This window comes from Condylostylus longicornis, unplaced genomic scaffold (genome assembly GCF_029603195.1).
Source record: "Condylostylus longicornis isolate FDR11 unplaced genomic scaffold, ASM2960319v2 ptg000004l, whole genome shotgun sequence".
Taxonomy (NCBI): Eukaryota; Metazoa; Arthropoda; class Insecta; order Diptera; family Dolichopodidae; genus Condylostylus; species Condylostylus longicornis.
The window spans coordinates 3,388,914-3,413,325 of NW_026577973.1; the positions used below are offsets into that span (position 1 = coordinate 3,388,914).

Here is a 24,412-nt window from a genome sequence, read left to right on the forward strand (position 1 = left end):
TTACAACATAAAACTTTCAATAAATATGAAAAATTCAAAGTTTCTTTTGCTCATTATTGCTGTTGATGTTTCAATTCTTCAATATTGCTGTAAATGATTATTACGAAATAATATTGAGACATTATAAAGAAACCTTGCATATAGTGGTATTAATTCATCATAAAAAATCAGAAATTATTATGAAAAATATCAATCAATTCACAGAAATGGTTTGTATACGTAAACAATAAGGATTTTCAAATACTAACAAAGTCAAAATGTGGTGAATGATTCTATTGTTCAAAAGATGAGAAAAATATTGGAATATATAAGGGTTTACTCATACTTTTAACAAGAACTCTACATAATCTACATATGTACATTAGAGCAAGAATTATTTGAGTTTTTACAATAAAAATCTAAAAGTTAAAAGTCTAACTTTAAATAGTTTCTGCTATAATACTGAAAACTCAGAAAAAAAAAGAAAAAAAAATTTGAAAATTTCAATAAAGAGGTGGTGCGTCCAGATAAAAGTTTCATACTGCTCCAGCTTAAATTTACACTTCTTGGCATAGTATGGCCTTTATTGAGACAAGAAACTTTAGTTCTACCATTTTTGACGCAAATGTACTCTTAAAGGACGAAAAGGATTTTTAAATATAATATTTGTAAAATTCTTCAAAGCTAATATTTCTTAAACTAATGAAGTTTCGCTACAAAATCGAGAATTTTCTAATTTTATTTTAAATATTTAAAAATAATAAAGCATTGACTTTTAAGTCTTCAAATATAGAACGTTGAAAATTTAGAAATATCATTAATTTTTTATTGAAAATTAAATTTATTTTTAAAATTGTGGGTCTAACTTTACATGCATACACATTTTGTTTAATTTAATAAATTATTATCAAGATATTGGATAAGAACGAAATTTTCGCCTTAAAAATTGGAAAATTTTTATATTGAATTACTGAAATGGTGCAACCAAATCCTATTGAACCAAAAAAGAAGAAAAAGTAAGTTATTATGCATTTTGTTTTTTAATGTTTGAAAGATTGTAAAAAGTTTTACATTCAAGTTACGTCATACCACAAATTAAACTACGGAAAATAAGTTTTTGGACAAAGGTTACGGATAAAGTTGAAATTTTATTATGTAATCTTAAGATTTCGAGATTAACACCAATACAAGCAAATCGTGAACGTAAAGTTGTAAGTTTTTTATCATTATAATTATATATTTCTTTAATATACTACATATGTTTGTACGTATGTATTTTTAAGGCGCCTGAAATGTGTATTGTTGCTCCAATTTATTGTAAATTAAGTCAAAAACCTATAAAATTTTGGTTACCTTGTTTTCTCGATAAAATCAAAGAAATTGGAAATGAATTACATATGAAAACTAAACTATCATTGAAAATTCAAGAGACTAGAATTCGTCCAAACTCTGTATATCCTAAATTTATTGTTGATTTCAATAAAATTGAAATTTTTATTGGAGAATCTTGTCTTTTTGGTGAAAATATAAATTCATTAGATTTAAATACAATGGAAAAATTTATTAAAGAAAATGATTCTATAATTTTAATGACAGCAAATAATCGATTTATTGCATTTTGGAATACTGAAAAAATTTTTCTGTGTTATTCACCAACTCAAGGATTTGGTAAAAATCTCGAATATAGTTTTATTTTAAAATCAATAGATTTTCAAGATCTTTTCAATTATTTAAAATCAAACATTAATTTTGAGGGATCATATGATCTCTACTGTGTTAGAATAATTAATAAAACACCAATTGTACTAAATTTAAATGAAATATTTAAAGAACGTGAAGATAGAATAATGAATAGAGTTGCTGATAAAGACACAATTATAACAGCCGATAAAGATGTTGTATTAGAAGAAAATGATGAAAATGTTATTGAACCGGGTCCACCAATGGAAATGAATGATATTGATAGAAGTAATGATATTTTCAAAATTCCATTCAGTAAAGACTATGTTAATGAATATTATAATGACAGAGGTTTTTTAAGTGGTACTATCGGATTATATGTTAAAGATCCAGAAAAAATAATTATTTCTAATATTGCTGCTGCAATATACCTGCATAATATAAGATCTGTACTGTGGAACAAAAAAACTATCAATGATATTTTGAGTTTTGGTAAGAATTTTTATTTTAATAATTAACTTACATCACTTTCATGCATACTCGTATAACATAAAAACTCTGTACCGTCATGCCTCTCTATAATTTTCCCATATTTTCGACTGTATAAACTAGAATATTGCAAATTTACGCATACAGGATCCTATTGCGCAAACTACTTTTTGTTTTAACTTTTTAAAAAAGTACCTTATTTTTTAGTACAGTACAGTTCTTTAGTGGTTTATATCTTCGTGCAACAGAAACTTTGCACAATTTTTAAATTAATTGATTAAAAGAAATCAAAAAGTAGTTGGTGCAACAGGGCTCAAATTCGTAGAACTGAAAAGGGTAATTCTGGTTTAATTCAGAATTGAAATTGAAGTCGATTAAAATTATTATTTGTGAATGCCTCACTCAATTATGGTTCGGTTCTGTATGGGTGACTCTGTATGGGAAAATCTATTTGACTTAGATTGTTAAAAAAATGAAGTGAACAAACTAAAAAAAATTTCATTCTATGATTATGAATTTTAAAATTTAAGGTGATCAATTATATGGACAAAGCATTAAAACTGGTATAGTCAATGATATTTATTGGGTGAACAGAATTCCTCAACCAATAACTTTTGGTGCTAAACAATACAAATTGATATTTGAAAAAGTTATTATTGGTGATATAATGACCGAAGAAAATTTTATATATTCCATAAAACAAGGTATATCAGCATTTTTTAAACATTCTGATCTTGGTATTATTTATGGTCCACAACCACAATTAATATGGCAAGAAGCTGGTCTGTATTTTACATTTAGTCCAAAAGAAAGAGATCCTATTGGTAGAAAATGGACTAGAGCATTATCAAGTAGTTTAGCCGGTGATGTAGATTTTAATGAATTACCACAACAGGGATCAGCTTGCGTATCATGGTTTAAAAGTAAAATATCTTTATCTGATGCTTATTTAGCAAATATAACATTAAAACATCGTAAAGATCAATATCGAATTATAAGAATAAAAATATCTGAAATACAAGATACTTCGATAAATATGAAAAATTGGAAATCATATGCGCCTGGGAAATGGCGTGTCATTGGAGATAAGAATATTTGTCATTATATTCAAAATAGTAAAGGCGGTTTAGCCGAAATTTTTCCAAAATCATTTACAATAGCTTGTGTCAATTCGTTGTATACCAAAGTATATGACCCAGATAATTGGAAATCTAAAAATATTGATGAAATTTTAGAATATGGAAATGATTATTATAGAGAATCAATACATGAAAATCCAATTTTATTAAATGAATTTAATTTTAAGAATTTAAAAAGAACTTTTATATTAGGTGGAAAAAGATTTCAAATTGTTGTTGCTGCAAATAAATATCAAGGTCAAGTCTTTTATAATAAGAGTAATTCACCAGATTTAGCAACAGGTATCTAATCGTTTTTTTTAAATTTTGTATAGGGTGATTTTTTTTTGCTACTTTTGTGTTTTTATTTTTTATGCCTCAACATTGATTCATTACAGTTGATGATGCAGTTACAGGTTCCTCTGAAACGTAACGTCTCACTTGCAATTGTAGTTTCCAACAAAGCTGCTACTGCAAGTCTTTATTTTTAAAAGAACTGCTTTAAAATTTAAGCAGTTCTTATCAAGCATACACACTGCAATCTATAGTACTATAAATTGAGCTTTTTTAGAAGAATTTTATTATCATTTTACTGATACTAATTAAGAAAACGTTTCTTAAACATTTAATTTCACGGTTTCACCAATCAATTAGTTACGCGGAAGTTATATGATTTGACATTCTTAGTAGATTATTTTCCTCAGGATTAACAATATTTATTTTGGAACCTTGAAATAATCTACCTGAAATGTTTCTTAGTAGTCCTTACAAATTTAAATTATTTTGAAAAAGCAAATGGCAACTATTTGTTTTTGGATATATTTCAAATTTTTCAATTGAAATTTGCAATTGTTCTTTATTCTTTAAATTTATAAATCAAAGCGTTTAAAGAATCATCCGCTACTTATTTCATTACATTGTTAATTATATACATATGTATATATATTTCAATTTATATTTTCACATTTTAGCTTTAAAATTATATTTTGATGACTATCAATTTGGATTGATACTTTTTGGCGAAAGAATAATTCCAATATTTCAAAAGAACTCATATTACCATTTGTTATTTGTTTACGATAAAGTTTTTGGAAAAACTGATAATTGTGCATGTAGTAAGTTTTTTTTATTTTTTTTAATTTATATTAATAAAATTGTTTTCTTTTTGAAATTTCGGTTTAATTTTTTTATTTTTATTAATAAATGTCAAGATCTTACTCTACGTAAACACAATATTAATAAAATTTAAATTAAAATTATAATAATAACCATAAAAGATCGTAAATCTCGAAATTTATTTAGATATCATAAGGATAAATTTCATTTGTCTACGGTATCACAAATTATATTTTATTACGTTTTTATAATTATAATAAATGCCACATTAATGTAACATAAATTTTGACACAATTGTCAAAACAATTGTCGTTAATAATATAATTCAGTCTTTAATCAACATGTAAACAATTCTTTCTGAATATTTTAGACAAAATAAAATACAATTTAAAATATAAAATTATCCCTCTTAAAGATTCCGAAAATATTTATAGTGATGTATATGGTCATGCATTTGCGTTACGATTTAAGGATATCTCTACAATGTATGAAGAAATTTTGACAATCATGAGCTTAAATGACGATGAGAAGGTAATAAAAAACTGAAAGAGCAAAAATCTGATCTAGTAAATAATATGAATTATAATTAATAATAAAAATTTTTTTTTCTTTTGTTTGATTCTTTTTAGTATTCTCTTTATATAGTTGAAGGCAAAGATCGTCCACCATTATTAAATTATAAACAGTTTGGAGAAAATGCAGCTATTTTACATCCTAATGGTGATTTGCACGAAGGAAGTGACGTATTCAATGTAAGAGCTGATAAACAAACATATGCAAATATTCTCATTGCATTATGCTATGTTAATATAAGCCGACCATTAGAATGGTCTCCAGAAGATGTTGCGGATTTATTACAAATAGGCGACAGCATATATTGTAAAATAATTGCAAATCTTAAAGATTGCTCTGAATTATATTATAAATTAAAACTTGAAGATATAACACCAAATATTGGTTGTAATAAATTTAATTATACTGTAACATCAATTGAAGGTATTTTTAAAATATATGCATTTCCTGAAGCAGAAGAAGAAGAAGGTGAACATGAAATAGAAGACGAAGAAAATGAAAAAAGTGATGTACATACAATTGCTGAAAGAAGCTTTAGAGTATTACCACAATTGGAACAAATATTAAATGAATGGGAAGAATTTGAACAAATACAAGCAATATTAGATTCAAGAATAATTAAACTTGGATTATGGAAAAAAGATTTGGTTTATTTCATATTTGATCCAAAAGCAAGTTTACCCGATGGTAAAATGACACCAAGGCGTATTCAAAGAGCTGCAACAACAATAGAATATGGTGAAAATGATATTACAGATTTGCGTTATGTTGAAAATAATGGAATTTCGTATGTTGCATATTTTTATGATATTACATCATTTGTTTCACATATTTTATCATGTATTCCGCAAGATTATCATTCAGAAAATTTTACATTGCACAAATTAAAAATAATATGTCCACCTGTACCAGCATCAGAAATGGTTATTAAGTATATGCCGAATACAAATTTTATTATAACTGCCCCAAATATTGGTATAATAAGAGGAACGATATCACAAGATGAAGTAATGTTTCAAAACCCAAATAAACAAGAAATTGCTAATTGTATGGTAGCTATCGCATTTGCTTTTATAACGCCTTCAAATAATTGGACATGCGATCTTATTAATATTATTTTAAAATATGGTGATCGTTTATATGTCAAAAGTTTAGATCGTTATGAGAAACAAAATTGTGAATCAATTTCTATGAATAATAAACTGCGTTCATTAACAATTGAAAATATAATAGAAAATATAAATATTTATAAAATTTTATTTAAATTTACCGTTGTTGGAAAAATTACAAATTGTATTAATCCAGGCTGTGAATCAAATAAAGATATTAAAAAATTTTTTGCACGATTACAAAACATTGACAATGGTTGGGGAGCTATAATAAATATTAAAGATAGAACAAATACTGTTTGGAAACAAGGAACGTTATTTTTTCTCTTTGACCCTTTTAAATGTGATCCAGTCGGCTTCTCAGCCACCAATGGTGTATCATGCCTAATGAGATTTAATAAATTTGAATTATTTATGGAATTTTTCATTAAAAAATATTTATGCAAAGATGGTCCCAATAATTTTGAAATAATAACAGTAAGTTAAGCAAAAACAAAACACACTGCCAAAAATTTAAATTATTTCAAATTACAAACAATTTATTAATTTCTTATGCTTTTTAATTTTAGATTTTTTGTGAAAAAAGTATGCCACCTTCTATACCAGGATTTTATTTGGATAAATATAATTTTGCACTTCAGAAACCCACAAATCAAATTGTATTTGAAGATACCGAAAAAGGAATGAAAACATTAAAGAGATTTATCGATTTTACAAATAAGTCGATACGATTTCTATGTTTAGCTTCCCTCTTGTACAGCCGTGTCGAATATGTAGAGCTTTGGAATTTTTATGTTTTTGAAAGGGTAAAAAACTTACAACAGATTTTAGAAATAACATTCAAATTAAATTTTTAATTGTAGATAATACTTTTAGCTGAATTTTTACAACAACAACTATATCGTAAAACCTCAATACCAAATAACAATCATTTAGAAGATATAAACTTTAGTGTCAAAATTGATAAAATTTTGTACAACATTGTTGTTCATCATATAATACAAGTGTCACCAGCAACAGAAATCGAATCAAAAAACTTGAATATGCGTCAAGGTTTACAATCTTTCTTCTTAAATCATAATTATTGTATAATAACAAGTGATAATAAAAGTTATGCAATTTGGAATGAAGGTCCAAAATTCTATATGGTTTGGTTTAGAGAAAATGATTCCAAATTAATTTTACTAATATCGCCAAATTGGATGAACTTTTATGATATTATATTGGAAGAAATGGATTCAAATTCACCCACCTATTATATTAAAAAAGTTATAATAACCCGAATAAAAATAATGGATATTAATTGTAATGAAAATGAAAACAAAAATTCAAAAACTAATATTAAATCATTAGACGATGATCTAGATGAAAAATGTCGTGAGTGCGCTTTTACAAAATTTATAGAAGAATATATGACAAGAAATGAGATTAAGAATAAAATGAATGCTAATTTTAAACCATATTGTCGAGGTGTTAACGTTATATGTGGTGATTTAATAAGAACCAATGAATTTATTTACAGTGATCGTCTATTTTGTGAGGTAATTAAAACCTTTTTTTTTGCATGAAACTTAAGGAATTTTTGCATATTTTCTCAACACTTGTTTATCATATCTGTTCACAACACTTTTCATTTTTGCATTATTACATGGGTTATTATTGCAAATGTATTTTTAGTATTATGCATATTTGTATAATTATTACAAAAGCTTATGCAAATAGCAAGGAAAATTAGTTTAAAGCAAATGAACCTACTCGTAATTCTGTTTCTAAATAATCATACCCATTGCTTTTATATAATTATTCATAAAAATTATCTATATATTATGTAAGTAATATAAACATTAATATATTTATGTTTCTTTTATTATAATAATATAGTATCTTAAAGCATGTTGTGTAACATCAGCAGCAATGTTTTTAATTTTTCAACCTGCAACATGGGATAAAAGTACATTAAATGAAATTGTTTCTACTGGAATGGACTTATTTAAGAGTTATGGTGCTTTCAATAAGAAAACTCAATTTGATATTATAGATTACCAAAGTAATATGAATTTTTTAAATTATAATGTTTGTATAAAAGCAGAAATACCAACTGAAGAAAACTTTGAACTGAATAGTATTTTAGAGCCACTTGAACATTGTTTGAAAAAAAGTAAAATAGCATATATTGGTGTTGAAGAACTATTCTATGTAACAATAATGTTAGATGAACAATATAATTATATGTTTTATGGTGGTGCAGCACCATCATCTATACAGGATATTGAAAATGAAACGAGCTGTTTAATAAGAGCTGATTCACTTCAAAAATTAATTGAATTTTTAATGGGAAAGTGCAAAATAAAGAGATCAGTTTTTATTGGACAAATAAATGCTAGATTTTTATGAACTAGTTTTGTTTATGTATTTTTGTCAAAAAAAAAAAATAATGAAGTTTAATTACTCTACAATAATGATTTATACATACGTACATATGTATTTGATTTATGTGAACACTTAAATAAATATAAAATTTTAATGTGTATAATTTGTAGCTTATTTTATTTCTTTAAATTCTTTTTCAAATAAAAATTTAAGATTAGAGAAATTCGACAATTCAGACATGCACTAAAATGTACTTACAAATCTGCAGAAACTGAATATTTTACTTTTTATATGTAGCATTTCTTAAATAATTCTTCAATATCCAACATTTTTCTATTATGATATTTTTCTAATTTATATTTTTGCAGTATTTTTAAAAAACTTAAATTTTCTTTAGAACTTTCATGGACTGCATTTTCGAACATGCTATTTTTGTAGATTTTCGGAATTATCAAACGTGACATAAGTTGAAACTGAATTATCGATCCCCATTAAAAATAAAGAAAAAAATTTTAATGTAGTATTAATGTTCTACAATTTATAAGTTTAAATCTTTTTTACTTCTATAACGGATACAGGTATCCCATGATTTACGCCCCCTCGATATACGACATTTCGATTTACGCTCTTTTAATTTTTAATACCACTAATTTACATAACGTCGTTTCCCTAGTTTTAAACTTCTTTTTTCCGAAGTAAATTTTTACTTAAAAATTGTTTTTTTCATTTTGGCAATCCAATTTTTTGTCAGACCTTGAAAATCGATTTTTTTAATCCCATACATTTGATTTTTATGTATGTACAGAAATATATCATATGTATAATAAAGAAATGTATAGCAATTTTCTATTAGTACCTTACAGAAAATAATAATAATTCTGTGAATCTTAAAGAATTTGAAAAATATTTAAAAAGAAATTGAAATAACTATTTAGCGTTTTGTTACAAAAATGTATTTACAAAAAAATTGAAAAATTTTTAAGTTTATAGGACATAAATAATTGTTGTTTATTATTTCATAGATAAAAAGGAATGTGTATGTATATATATATATAAATTTTTTTAATATAATTTTTTTATATGTACCTCGAATAACGTCATTTCGATTTACGTCGCAAATTTTCAGTCCCAAAAACGTCGTTAAACGAGGGATACCTGTAATTAGATTAAAGATTTTGATAGCAGATAATTTATATAGAGTTTGCGAATATATATAAGACTTCTGTATAAAGCCAATATATAATGTAATTTTCATTGGAGTATGAATTTATTAAATAAGTAATTATTAAACATATTTTAAAAATTGTATTAAATTTTTAAGTTATCCTACTTTTAAGCTGTATTTAAAAAAAAAAACATGAAAATGCATTTTGTAGGACTGAAGACAACTACTAACTTCTCCTTAAATTTCGTATTCAAAATTGTAGTAAAATTAATATTGCTACACAATTCTACAATTAGAGTTTATTGACTGCGAATTGTCTATTAAAAACCTTATTAAAACAAATTGGAAATTAGGGTAAAACGTTTCTGTAAAGAATTTCTGTACAAATTTTCATATTTCTATTTTATAAAAAATTCACATAAATATTTGAAATTAAAGTAAAAAATTAAATAAAATACAGCAGATTATATACAAATTTATTTTATATACTAAATTCTATATATATTTATATAATGTATAATGTAATCTTTATGCTTAAACTTAAACTAAAATTGAGAATATTAAACTACAAATGAATTTTATTTGCGGTAGAATAAATATTTTTATTAGTTCTTCTGTTTTTGTATTTTTTTTTTTCTATTTTATTTTATTTATTTTTAAATTTTACTTATATAGTTTTATTATGTTACTTTATTTATACTGAAACAAAAAAATTTAATATTTAAAACTAGTATTTAAAAAAAAATCATTTATTTATTTATTTATTCTTATATTTTTTTTATTTGTTTTCTTTTTTATAATGATGAAGATCAATTAAATACTATTTACCTTCTATTGAGATTCTAAATATATATATATATATATATATGTATGTATATGTGAAATGTATATTATATATAATTCTTATACGTAAAAATTTAAAATAAAAAAATTAAATTGTTTAAGTTATTAAACAAAATAAAAATAAAAAATTAAAATTATTATTTACAAGATTTTATTGTTTTATGATTTTTAATTTAAAAAAAAAAATGTTATTTACTAAGACCAAAAATTAAATTAAAAAAAAATTTTTTTTTTTCTATTTTAAATTAAAAATATAAACTAAATTATATGAAATTTTGTTATTAATCCTCCGATAATTTATAAATACAGTAATATCGTGTAGTTCAATCGAATTTAGTTTTTGTTATTAGTTCCTAAATCTAACTTCAACATAAAATTCTAAGTTTGATTTGAACTATTAGTGTTATACTGTACTGAGATTACAAGATCATTCCGAAGTACATAACTATTTTTGTTTTTCTATTTTAATAAAAAATAATTTGTTTTTTTCTCAATAGATCGATCAGTTTCGAATAAGCCTATTATAATTCTGTATACATAATTGGAATATGGAATCAACATAAATTATATCGAAAGGATGGTTAGGGGGAGGGGAACGTACATGACAATTAACATGAATAAGTGATATTAAATATACAATTAAATAGCTTCTAAATAATTTTAAACTATTATTTATAATATACATATACGAAATGGTTTTAAAAAATAATTTTTTTTTTTCTAAATTTTATAATATATTTATATTAATTTTATTAAAAAATAATAAAAATAAGGTGTAAAAAAAATTAATTTTAATTTTTTAATTAAAATTTCGAAATAAAGAACTAATTCAATTATTTTTTTCCAAACGTTGTTTTTTATCATTCAAAATTTTACTTAATCTAATAATTATTTATTTTAATTTTTCATATTTTTGTATACTTATATTGTTATAAATATTTTATTTTTGTTACAATTAAAATATATATTGTAATAAAATTATAACAACACTAATTATAGGCAAAATATATTTTTTAAAAATTTTTATTTTCTTTTATTTTAATTTTATACCTTTAATACCCTTTTATTAATATTTTAGATTTTCATGATTTGGTTGGGATTAATTTTTTTTTTTTTGTGATTATTTATATAGTAATAGTATATATGTATACATACAATATATGAAAATTTTTTCTATATTTTTTAAAATTCCAAATTGAAAATAAAATATTATTTAATTTGTGTTTTTATTTAGCATATTATATAATATATGTAATTATAATTTTGAGTCTAATATTTTAGATTAAATTTTTTTTTTTTTTAATTTTTATTATTCCTTTATTTATTTAGGAAATTTTGCTTTGTTATAATTTTTTTATTTAAAAGTTAGAAATAAAAAGAAAATGGTACAAAAGAAATCTTTAATATCTTTAAATTATTTTTTGAAAACAGAAATTAAATTGTAAAAAATTAAATACTTGCCAACCATTCTTTGAAAAAATTATAAATAAATTAAAATAATAAAATAGATTAAAAAAAATTGCATGAATACACACAAATTTTTTATGAAAAGTTTAATTAAAAATATTTATTTATACATTTTCAACTTTTTTATAAATCGACGGCTTCAAATAGAAACTATTCTAAGTAGACTTACAAAAAAAATTTCCCCTGTTTTGTGAATCCCACCCATGCACATGTCTTTATAAATTTTCTTACGCCTAGCTTTAATAGATATTTCACAAATATAAAAAAAAAAATTTTGTTATAAATAATTCGAAAGACTATCAAATATTGTACTTGTTCTTGCAGAAGCTAGCTTTCAGCAACATTATTATAAACAAATTCACATTATTTAAATATCTTAAAACCTTTAGTATTTGTTAACTTCCATTGTCTATTATGTTTGAAAAAAAAAAATAAGTTTTAAAACTTAAATTGCAATAATATTCACAAAACATTCAATTACAATGCAATATTACAAAAAAATTAAGCTGCAAGAGTTACAAGATTTTCATAAAAAATTCATACGTTCAACTATTCTTACATTTGAAAACATCGCTTTTTACATACATTTTAAAATATGATATTTATGTGTACACACATTAATAAGCATACTATAATATTTTACAATAAATTTTCCAAATTAACATAAAATAATATCGGACACAGTATTGTGAAATGACTTTTATTATAAGTATAAATACATTAAAAATATTATGTATTTGCTTTGCGGTTGTATCTCAACTTACAATATTATTTGCCATATTTTCTAATTATAAGAAAAAATTTGGAATCTATTATGAAAATTATTTGAAATATTTTCCCTCTTATTTCATTATGATAGTCGTTATTTTTAGTAAAATGAAAATTTTTTTTTTTGCTCTCCTGTGAACCTATGCTTTCGGTATAGAAAGTTTCATGTTTTATCCAGAACCATCGAATCGCATATTATAATTTTTCTTTTTTCTAAATTTTGCCATTTTATAATCAAATTTTTAAAATGAATCGCAAGATTTTTAATAAATTCATTTTCTGTTTTTTGTTTCTATTCTTTAGTGATCTATTTTTATTACAATTTATACATTAATTGCAAATACATACTTATTATGTATGTATAATCAGAAATGAAACATAAAAATTTAATCTGTACTAATTAATTTCAATTTTCTAAAGACAAAATTTGTTTTTTGTAATTCCTTTAATTTTTATATATTTTTTTTTTAATTTTTTTTTTTTTCATATTTGTTTTAAATTAATATTTTATCAACACATATTCAAAAAGAGAACAAATTTTCTATCTTTAATTAATTTGAACACTTTTTTCATAATATTATAAAAATTATTTTTTTTTTTATTGCTGGAAAAAGGATTGCATATATATAACTTTACACACACGTAAATAGATGAAGGAATTTTTCTCATTTCTTTTAAAAAATAATTTATTAAAACATGAGGAAACTAATTTAAAATAGAAATTAGTTACAAAAAACAAGAGAAATGTGTAAATTCCAAAAGAAATTGTGGGGAAAAAAATTGTGTATAAATTCCAGTAAAAATTAAGGAGAAATTGAAAATTAAATTAAGAAAGTTTTTTTTTTTAATTATTATAACAAAAAAAAATTTAATTTTCAATTGAATATTTAAATTTTTAAAGCAAGACTCTACATAATAATATAAATAATATAGATGATGAATAATGAGAATAAAAAATTAAAAAAAAATTAAAATAAACTAAAAATTTATAAGTAAATCAAAAAATAGCCAGGAATATAAATTAATAATTTTAAATAATTTATTTTTTATACGAAAATCTTTTATTTTTTATTAAATTATTAAATTATGCAAATTACTAAAAATTTCCGATTATATACCGACATTATCAAAAACAAATCATTTGAAGTATCGTATCTTAGACTAAAGGGGTGAACCAAAATGCAAACCAAACTTCAATTTCACTTATTCAGCAATTGAAATTGTATTGAAAGAAACATCAAATTAACATTAGATTTTCATTTTGGCAGATGCTCTAAATTCTGTAATTTTAAGGATAAAATCAAATTTCAAATTTTCTTTTTAATAAAATTTTTATATCCATGCCTGAGCGTTTCAATTCATAATTTTTTGAATTAAAAGCTATTTCAAGTTTTTCAAAATTTTAATGTTTCATTTATATTTCAAATTAAAATCACTTATACATTTATTATGCACAAAGTCTAATAATAAAATTTACTTTTTAGCTTTTCCAATATATTCATAACTATTGTCAATTCTATAAATAAAACCAGCCAGTATAAATTTATTTATTCAGAAATTAGATAAAAACAGTTTAAGTCAATTCTACAATTTTTATTAATTTTTTTCTGTTTATTTAGTTCATAGGTATTCTGAACCTTTAAAACAAATACATGTTTTTTTTATAGCGACTAATCAACATCCCAGAATTGATTATTTTGCTAACTATAATATTCAAGTTTTTCCAAATAGAAACATTTTAATTTTATTCGTATTTTTAAGTACTTTTTATTTATGTAAATGGCAAACAAAAATATGGGACTTAAGTAAATTGGGAAATAACAAATAAATCAAAAAGAGAATTAATTTATTCAATTCTTTTCAATATTATTCAATAATTTTGTTTTTTTTTCTTTGTGGTTTATTTTTTTCTTAGTTTATATGATTCTAAAAAAATTTTGATTTAATCTTCAATAAGTTTTTATGATGGAGACACCAAGTAAATAAATGTAAAATTTTTTAACGAAAGAGAAGCTAAAGATATTTTAAAAATTAACGACTTATGTTCGTTTGTTATTTTAAAAATTAAAATAAGAAATCCTAAATTAAAGTATACCAAATACTCGTATATAAAGATGTTACAAAATTAATTATATATTTACACTTAAAATTATCAATAAAACCAAAAGCTTTTTTAATACTGTAAAATTTTCTTCAAACGGATTCAATCAATGATTGCTTCACTAACAAAACAAAATAAAATTATTTTATTCCGCAATATTATTAAAAGAAAGTTCGAATTGTTTGAAATTTAATTAACATCTACATGATAATTTTGAAAATTTGGTTCCAAATTAAAAATTAAATTAAAAGCCTTTAACCTTAAAATTATATTATATTTCTCAAATATAACTACTTCAAATCCTTAATATAAACAGTAAAAATAATTTTTAAATTTTGTTTTTATGAAAAAAAAACACTTTCTAAATTCATTTGATTATACATTATAATTATTTAATCTAAAAAATACAAAAAAAAAAATATAGTTGAACAAAATTTAGTAATTTTTTTTTAAATTTTGAGAATTTTAATTAAAACTAAATTTAAGAATTTAATGTGCTATAGTGGATACACTAAAGCGAATTATATATTGAAAATATAAAAGGCAAAATATAAATTATTTTTTTTTTTAAATTCATTAGAAAAAAAAGAAACAGCCTGTTTTTTGAATTGAAAATGAAATTGAAGAAGACTAAAAAATCTCAATATTTTTATTTTATATATACATAATGTTATTTTTCTTTTTCCAGCTTATATTTTATTTTATGTTTTATTATTTATATTTAAATTTTCAATATATCTATGTATTATATTTATTATTAATATTTAGATTTAGTAATCTCAAAGTATACAAATTAATACGATTTGCTATATAAATATTAACATTTAACATTAAAAAATGTGTGTGTTTTTTTAAGTCTGTACAAGATTACGAATATCAGCTGCTGTTGTTGAGTTATCATTGCAACTATTACTGCCTATTGTACCATTACTTTCTGCATCTATTAGTAAGCTATTTGCATCAATTTCATTCGCACCGGGTGAATAAACAATTTCAGTGCAAATATCTGCATCTAAGTTATCAACTAAAAAACTTTCCAAAAAATTCGGGTCAATTTGATCACCACCAACAGCCATTTGCTCAATTTGTTGCCCAACCATTTGATTCATTTGTTCTTGTACTTGTTTATTAGCCATTTCTAGAGCTCTTTCTAAATATTCTTGTTCTTCTTGGGTTGGCTCTAAAGGTCCGTTTTGTTGAACTAAAAATTATTTATTTGATTTTATATTAGTTTACTGAAAATTTGGTTGTATATGTGTTAATACCTGTCGTAAAGAACTCATTGATTGCATCAACAGGAAGTTGATTTAAAACATTCGTTAAGTCATGTTCCCCTAACGGAATCTCTTCTGCAAGTGGAAATTTATTAATTTAGAATACAAAATGAAATAGTTTTTAATTCAGAAAGTTCCGCTACTTTTATTACATATGCAAAATTAAGATATTATGTTTTCGGAAAATTTTTTTTGAAAATATTACCTATTACGTCGTGAGCATTTGCCATTAATTCGGCGTCACTTAAAGCTCCAAAACCCGTGTCCTCTGAACTTTCGTAAGCTGAACTATTTTCACAAACATTGAAACTGTCCTGCGTAGCGTCATTATTTCCATCTGATATTTTATCCACCTTTGTTACACCCTCTTTTGTATTGGTTAACAACTTAATAACTTGTGCCCCTTGTGCTAATTCAGATACCACATGATTATCTGAATTGTTCTTTGTTGACTGAACATTACAGTCAGCAAAACTTGTAATACTGTTTGAAGAATTAATAACTTGCTTCGTATTTTGTCCACCTCCGCTCTCTTCCATACTTCCGCTTCCAACATCACTACTACTACTGATTATACCATCAGCACTGTTATTTGATATTTCCATTCCACCTAATCCTGAATCAGAGGCTAAAAGTGGTTTTCTTTTTCTTTTATTACGTTTATGATTCACTAAAGGATTATTAAAACTTTTTGTTAAGGCGCCTGATTTGGTGCGTTTTCTTGCAGCTTTTCTTGGCTTATGTTCCTGAATGATTCTTTGATAGTTATCTCTTTTCCAGGCATGTTCTTTACATAGAGGTAGATTATGAGTAATATCAAATACAGGAATCCGACACTGTGTGTTATCCGAAAATTTTGCTGTACAAGGTAGGAACAAATGTTGATCATTATTTCGTGTTATATGTAAATTACAATATGATGTTAAGACTAATGCAATATTGTTGCACGATGATATCGCACAACGTCTTGTGGGTGGGCTAAAAACAGATATAAAATTAAAAAAGAAATTAATTAGTCTTTAAAACAGAAGTTACCACTCATTACGACTACTTTTAAGTTTTTTTAAAGCTTTTGAAACGAACACAAGTCTTTTTCGCGCATTTGTGGGCGATAAAAACTGTCTTGCAAAGTAATATTGCAAAGCCTGCCTTCGTAATTGCGCTTTTCGTAATTCTATACGTTTTTCCCGTCCTTGAGACCATGACGGTATTGAGTTTTTAATATCTTCAATATTTAGCCAGTGCTTTTGTACTTGTAATAAAACTGAATTATCAGCTGCAGATTTTATTTTGTTAAATAACGGAAATGTATCACATTTTGCAAAATTTTCTAATTGACCAAATTCCCTTAATGTATTTGTAGAAAATGGTCCTAAACTGTCAAACACATAAGAATCCGGGGCATGCCATTCGTTTGCTGGTTTCGGAATATTTGATATTCTTTGCAGAGTTTCATGGTGCGAGCTTTGACTATATGCTCTTTTAGTTCGAGACAAATTTTGTGTTTTGTTCGAACTACACGTACTTGTATTATTATTTGAGGAATTGATTTGATTAACTACCTTGAGTTTACTTGTTGACGAACCCGTTGACGAAATTCTTATGTCTCTTTTGGCTGGTGGTGCAGCAAACATAGGTTTTTCTGATGGTTTTTCAATTATTGACGTAGGTATTGTAGGTAATATGATGGGAACCGTAACCTCATCCAAAGTTTTAGATTTTCTTATGTTTGCAGTTTGTAAATTCGGTGAGTTAGAACTTTTTATTACGTTTGAATCTAATTCATTTAATTTATTAATGGAAGAGTTGTTATCCGGATGTAAATTTAAAGTTAATTGCTTTATCTGCTGAGGCTGTGCAAAGTTAGATACTGGTAACCTTTGATTCGAAATCGGATGTTGCTGAAATAGAGAACTTTGCTCTTGTTTTGGTGAAGTTTGTGATGCCAATGTTTTCGGAATGGATGATAAATTATTTGAAGCTGCATTTCCACTGGAATGACTTTTAATCACAGTTTTCTGTGTTGGTTCATTATATGTCTCTAACACTTGTGCGTTGTTACTCAAAGAAAACGCTAAAAATTTTAAATAATAATTTTTTTTATATTATATGTGTTTTTATTTAACAATATTTGTGTTATTAAGTACCTGATTTCTGTTTTATGTTTTGCGGTGGGTTTAATGATTGTTTCTGTTGTTGAATCGTCTGCGATGTTTGGGATGTAACATTTCCCTGAATTGCTGATGTTGTAACAATCTGTGTTTGCCGCGCTACTGAATATAGCGGATGAGATTGGTGTAATGATACTATTTGTGGTACTGTTTGAGTCTGCGGGTTATTTTGACTTTGTTGTTGGAACTGGGCAGGTTGCCCTTGAAATTTCGCTACTGGTGACGCTATACTTGTTTTGCTTATAATCAAACTATTTGAATTTGGTTGAGAGGTTTGAGATATATTTTGAGATTTTATAAAACCAATTGAAGAAAGCGGAGGATTTGTTGAGGATATTTTATGTAAGCCATTAACTACATTACTATTGGACGTAATGCTTACAGGAATCCCATTTAACCGACCGACAACACTGACCGCTTTTTGTGTTTTAACATTGCTGCTTGTTGTGTTAAATATTCTTGGATGCTGATTAAATATTTGGGTTTTCTTAGGAAGAAACTGCCTTACGTTTGCATTTTGTATTATTGGCGTTAATTTATGTATCTACAAGCAGTTTGTTTGAAATTTGGTCATCAAAATAACTTTCAGAGAAAATACTCACTTGTGGATTAAATAATGTGGCTGTTGTAGGTGCCGTGTCAGTAAATGTATACGGATCTTCCGTTATTCTGGGCGCTTGCTGACATGACATATCCAAAATATATATTATCTCAAATACAAATTATATTTTGTTGGAAGAACAGAATCTCCAGTTGTTTTTTACTAGAAAAATGCTAAATTTAACTAAATAGCATTTTTTATGTACATATTTGAAAATTTAAAATAGACTTCTGTACAACTTCGGCATATTTCATTTTATTCTCTACACATAATATAAAATATTTTTTTACTTTCTACACTAAAAATTATATAGAATAATTATATATACACCTAGACGTCAAAAATTCTCTTATCAAGCTTTACTTTGTAAATACTGCTGCAGCAGCCAGAATTACTTTTTAGACAAAATTTTGCAATTTGTTCAAATCATGGAATTTGTGCATCATTTTCTTAAACAAATAGAGTCGATCATTTTCAGTTTTCGAAACATCTAATGACGTAAAATATCGTGCCAAGAAATACTTTTATATATAAGATGATGCTACAAAAAGAATTATAATTGAATTTTGTGGGATAAAAAGTTTTATTTTAGGTCAATGACTGCTCAATCGAACGGGATTCTGCCCACGTACTGATTGTATAAAGCAAGACCTTTGTACTGGACTCTAAACGTACGCAATCTATTCAAATTTCATATTTTACAATTTAAAAGATTAATATTAGTGAAATATTTTAATTAAATTCAACAAAAATGAAAGCCAAGTTGGCTACTGATGTTGTGAGTACTGTGGCGTCTCATCCAGTCATCCATAATCAAAAACATCAAAAATATTTTTTACAATTTTTGCTAAAATCTGTCGAACTAACCTTTAAAAATACTTTTAAAACCTTTTTTCAACAATAAATTTTCTTTAAATAATATTTTCAGTCTTTTTAAACTACAGAAAAGTATATTAAATTCTCTATAATTATAAAGAATAATTTTAATAAAAAAATTTTTATGGAAAATTATTTACGTATGTAAAATGTCAAAATTGTCATTGTGACTTTCGCAATAAAAAAAAGTCCGAACTGAGCGAAAAAAAAGCCTGGATTTTGGTATTACCACATAAGAGTTACCACTAAATGGCCTAAAACTGCAAGGGAAAAGTAGTCGTAAGACTAAAAGAATAAATAAGACCATCTACTACATTTTATACCTTTATTATTGTTCAAAAAGTATCAAAAATTAAATAACTAAAAATTTCAGACAAAAATTTTACTGTAAATAAAGATTTAATGAAAATAAAAATTGGAAAAATTTAAAACTGAACAATTGTACGCTATTAGGCGAGGTTGATATTTAGCTTCGTTCCTTTTTCCAAAGAAAAAAAAGACATACAAGAGTCGTTATGAAAACCAGAAGCATTATTATGCAACGATTTCACTTTACAAATACTTTCATATACAGGAGTTATTCGCATCCTCTAAAATACAAGTAAATTTGAGATTTTTTTCGTTTTTGTGTACGTATTTGTACACAATTCAATTCCATCTATCAAAACTACCGAATTCTTATTAATATTAATGTGTAAATAAAAATTTAATATTTCGAAATTTAATTGATCTCAATATATAATAACAATAACTTACTTAATAGTGAAATTTAGTAACATTAACAAAAAAAAAGCTTGTGAGAAAAAAATAATTTTGTGGACTTACATCAGTTGTCAATTAAGCCAAATGAAATATAGCACCATCTCTACAATAAAATAATGAAATATGTCAGAAATACAGCCAAACATAAAACCTAGCGAAAAAAAACATCAATTTTTTTATTGACAAATGAAAATTACACTTAAATTTGTTTTGTATAGCAAAAAGAATTTTTAATATGGAAGAATTGAAAATCTTCGCGGGTTGTCACTATTGTCATTATTTATGTAAATTGCCGAAAAAATATAACTTTAAATAAAAATATAATTGCATATAACAAATGTAAAATCAGGAAAAAACTATAACTTATTAATTTGCTCTAGAAATAAGGAATAATTTTGATGAAAATTATTGATAAGAAAAAAAAAAAAAGAAATTCGAATAACGGAGTAAAAATCATTTGTAATGAAGTAAAAATGTTCATTCACGAAAAATATTTTCTTACTGTTTTAGGGAAACAAAACTTTTGCTGTTCGGTGTGGTTAAAATTTGTCTAAATTGATAAAATAAACAAATTATAGCAAATTGCTAATTCAATCAAGTGTTTTAAATGCAAAGTACATACTTATGTATGCATGTAATTAGTGACAACAATATGATTGTAACGGTTATAGGCACGTTATTAACACGATATCATTGAGAACCTTAAATTAGAATTCTTTAATGAAACTTAATTTTTAAGGGCAGTTAAAAAATAAAATCTTGTTTAAATAGATAATCTAGTTATAGTAATCTTGTTTAACTAGATAATCTAGTTATACTAATTGATATTTTTTAAGACATATTAAACACTTTTAATATGTTTTAAAATACATTAATTAGGTATTGAAAAATAATATTGCGAATCCAGACATACTTATAAGTAATAAGGGCTAAAGTGTTACATTTTAAAAATGAAAACAGAACAAGAGCGATTTGGCGCGGCATTGAAGGATATTACCGCAGGTCGTTATAATAGCCTAATAAAAATCCTGATTTATCACGGGCAGTTTTGTTAACATCACCATTTTTCTTATATGTATGTGAGTTATGATATGCAAAATACCGAAAACTTGATTTTGCCGTTCCGTTGTTCTGGTTTAAGTCGATTATTGATGTTCTCTGCTTTGGTTCTATTTTTAGTAACACTAAACTAAATTTTTAAAATTTATTCATAATGTTGAATATTGTTTTAAAAACCGTTATGAAGCGCAAAAAAGGTAGAGTGCTTCTCCAAAGAAATCTATAAACTTTCGGAAGGCCGTGTTGCAATATTAGTTTATTTAATTGGTTATTTCTGGCAAGATTTATATGAATGTTTAAGAAAAGCGTGCTCGATTTTTTCGATACCCGATTTACTTTTATTTTACGCATCCACTACGTATAGAACGCATTCAGGAAAAGTGTACAATGTCAAGACTTGTTACTAAACTTTTTGCAATTTGATACTTTGTAAAGTTTACGTCGTAAACGCATTATTGAAGTCACGGTTAGTTATAACATTTGACTATTTTTATTTACATATCTTGACATTTCAATTTTTCGATTTTTGTCAGCTGCGATACATACGTACAAATTATTATTATGTATTTTTATGATAGTTACGCAAATACTAAGATAATTTACTAAGAAAAAAAAATTGATATTTAACTGTAAATTTTAATTTAACAACGTTCGGGCTTGAAGAAGAAATTTACCTGAAGTTATTTTTCCAAAAGTTATTTTTATTTTTAAAATAAATGATATTTATTTTTAAAATAAATGATATTGTATTTTCACATAATATAAATTCATGTATGTACATATGTACACAATGTACATTCAGTAATAAACAAACTCCTAACACTGGGAAATTTCTAGATTAATTAAATTTACATATGTTTGTGTAGGCAGGTAAAACAATTATCATGATTTGTATGTGCATATATTATGAGTTGTATTTATTACGTTTTTGATTTATATAATCATTTTTGCGAATAGAAAGGAGAGCAGGACCCTTAGTAGGTAATGCGATTTTCGTAAAACGATTTTAGACCAATCGATTAGTATGATACTCCCTTTAAACTTCTGCAAGTATGAATTACATTGTAAGATCCCAGAAGTTTTACTTTTTAGGCTCAGTTTCACTTACATACTTATTCAGATTTATGCAGTATGCACATAAATAAGTAAACCTGAAAAGTTTATGTGCGATGTGTGTTAAAAAATGTGTATATACATATTATGTATGTATTTATGTAATATTGTAATGAGGTGGAATTTGAGATCAAAATGTCCTCCATACATACTTACATATATATGAAGTACGTTTATTTACATATACATTTTTAATGAAAATTAACAATCAACTATTGTTGGAGTTTTGAAAATAAAACTATCACTTATACGATAACTGAAATACCTATACATATATGTATATACTTGTATTTTCTTAATTTTAGTTGAAAATATTTTTATGAACATAATATTCATATAAATGTTCAAATGTACGTACATATGTATATATATATGTGTATCTATTATTTACATATGTATGTATGTATGTACACACATTTAGTTTTCGTTTTTTTTTTATGGTTTTCGGTACCACAATGAATTAAGAAATTTCGAATATCTATTATGAGCTTCATGTTCCTTCAAAAATATAACATTTTAACAGAATCATTCATATTCTCTAAGATGCATCTTTTGAGATATGGGATTTTATTCAAATATTTTGTAGCTTTCAGAATAAAATCATTTCCAGAAGATTAATACGCCATAATTCCAAATAATGTGTGTAAGGGAATATCATGTTGGTTAACAATGTCGTTATTGTGGTTAATAAAGAATTCAACAAAGATATGCTCTTGGATTCATTATTCAGTGTTTGTTAACAACATATAATTTCAAGAAATATTTAATATTTTGCGTTAGAGATAATTAAGCAAAAATGTTAATGATTATGGCTGCTGTCATCATTGCCAAGAAAAAGTTAATCAATGGAAAATTGAGTGAATGATAAAAAGTTGTTGCTAATGTTAGCGATAAAAATAATGATGACAAGCCTCTACATCTTGCACTAAAACAAATAGAAAAACAAAGCCAATAAAATTAATGAAAGTATTAGTGCAAGTTTTAACTTTGCTTAATCGCACATAACGTTACCCCAGAATTGTGGGAACTATTAATAAATATTATTGTTAATTATTGTTTTGTTTTAATAACCAAAGAAGCATTTTATTTTGAAGTGTTTGTAAAATGTATTTTCAGTTGTTTACGTTTTGAAAAAGTAAAAATGGGGCTAAGCCAAAAAAAAATTAAAAGTTGAATAGAATACTTTATGCGTGAGCGTATAGGCATTATAAATTGTGTGTTTAAATGTTTATTAATTTGTAAAACACTCACTTATGTATGTATGTATATAATTGTAAATTGATGTATGTAAGCGATAATTTGAAAATAATCGAAATATATTAAGGTATGATTTACAATATTATATAACGTATGTATGTATGTGTCAATATACATAATAATGTGTCAACAATTTTGAAATAAAAACAAACTATAAGGTAGCGCTTAATAATTTTATAAAATAGCTATGATGGCTTTTTTTCCGATTATTATATTTTGATAATATGAAAAAAAATACATAAAAAGTTTAACTTTATTGATAATAAATTGAGCTAATTGGTTAAACTTTTAATTATTATTTCACTAAAATTTTAAAGAACCTCATTCTGTACCTTGATTTTTAGTCGCACTCATTTTCCAACTAGATTTGTTTGTTCTCTAATATTCTAAATTATTTTTCAATTATTATGAGAATTATGTTAGAATTGAAGAGAATAGAAGGAGACTATAAAACGGTAATTATTACTTAAACAATTTAGACATTTTTATTTATATGCATACATATAAATTTTTTTTTACAA

General features: G+C 24.5%; 2 protein-coding genes across 4 annotated transcripts; one reads left to right on the plus strand and one right to left on the minus strand.

Annotated features, from left to right (window-relative positions):
- The first annotated feature begins 954 nt into the window (after positions 1-954).
- LOC129612543 (uncharacterized) lies at positions 955-8,458 on the plus strand. Its single transcript, XM_055526206.1, has 11 exons — positions 955-995; positions 1,058-1,190; positions 1,263-1,647; positions 1,810-2,151; positions 2,679-3,334; positions 3,455-3,569; positions 4,753-4,913; positions 5,012-6,541; positions 6,634-6,870; positions 6,928-7,605; positions 7,946-8,458. Exons 1-11 carry the CDS (start codon positions 955-957, stop codon positions 8,456-8,458), a joined length of 4,791 nt encoding a protein of 1,596 aa, XP_055382181.1.
- Positions 8,459-15,327: 6,869 nt separating this feature from the next.
- Positions 15,328-19,833, minus strand: LOC129609851 (uncharacterized). Of its 3 annotated transcripts, none has more exons than XM_055522005.1 (7): positions 19,692-19,833; positions 18,826-19,365; positions 18,200-18,767; positions 17,088-18,126; positions 16,258-17,030; positions 16,044-16,127; positions 15,328-15,979 (listed from the first exon to the last, which is right to left on the minus strand). In XM_055522005.1, the coding sequence occupies exons 2-7, from the start codon at positions 18,913-18,915 to the stop codon at positions 15,630-15,632; spliced, it is 2,904 nt and encodes a 967-aa protein (XP_055377980.1). In that variant the 5' UTR covers positions 18,916-19,365; positions 19,692-19,833; the 3' UTR covers positions 15,328-15,629. The 3 variants fall into 3 exon arrangements, with proteins under 3 accessions (XP_055377980.1, XP_055377964.1, XP_055377972.1); XM_055521989.1 differs by having other exon boundaries at positions 18,826-18,986; positions 19,692-19,825; XM_055521997.1 differs by lacking the exon at positions 19,692-19,833 and having other exon boundaries at positions 18,826-19,637.
- Positions 19,834-24,412: the final 4,579 nt, after the last annotated feature.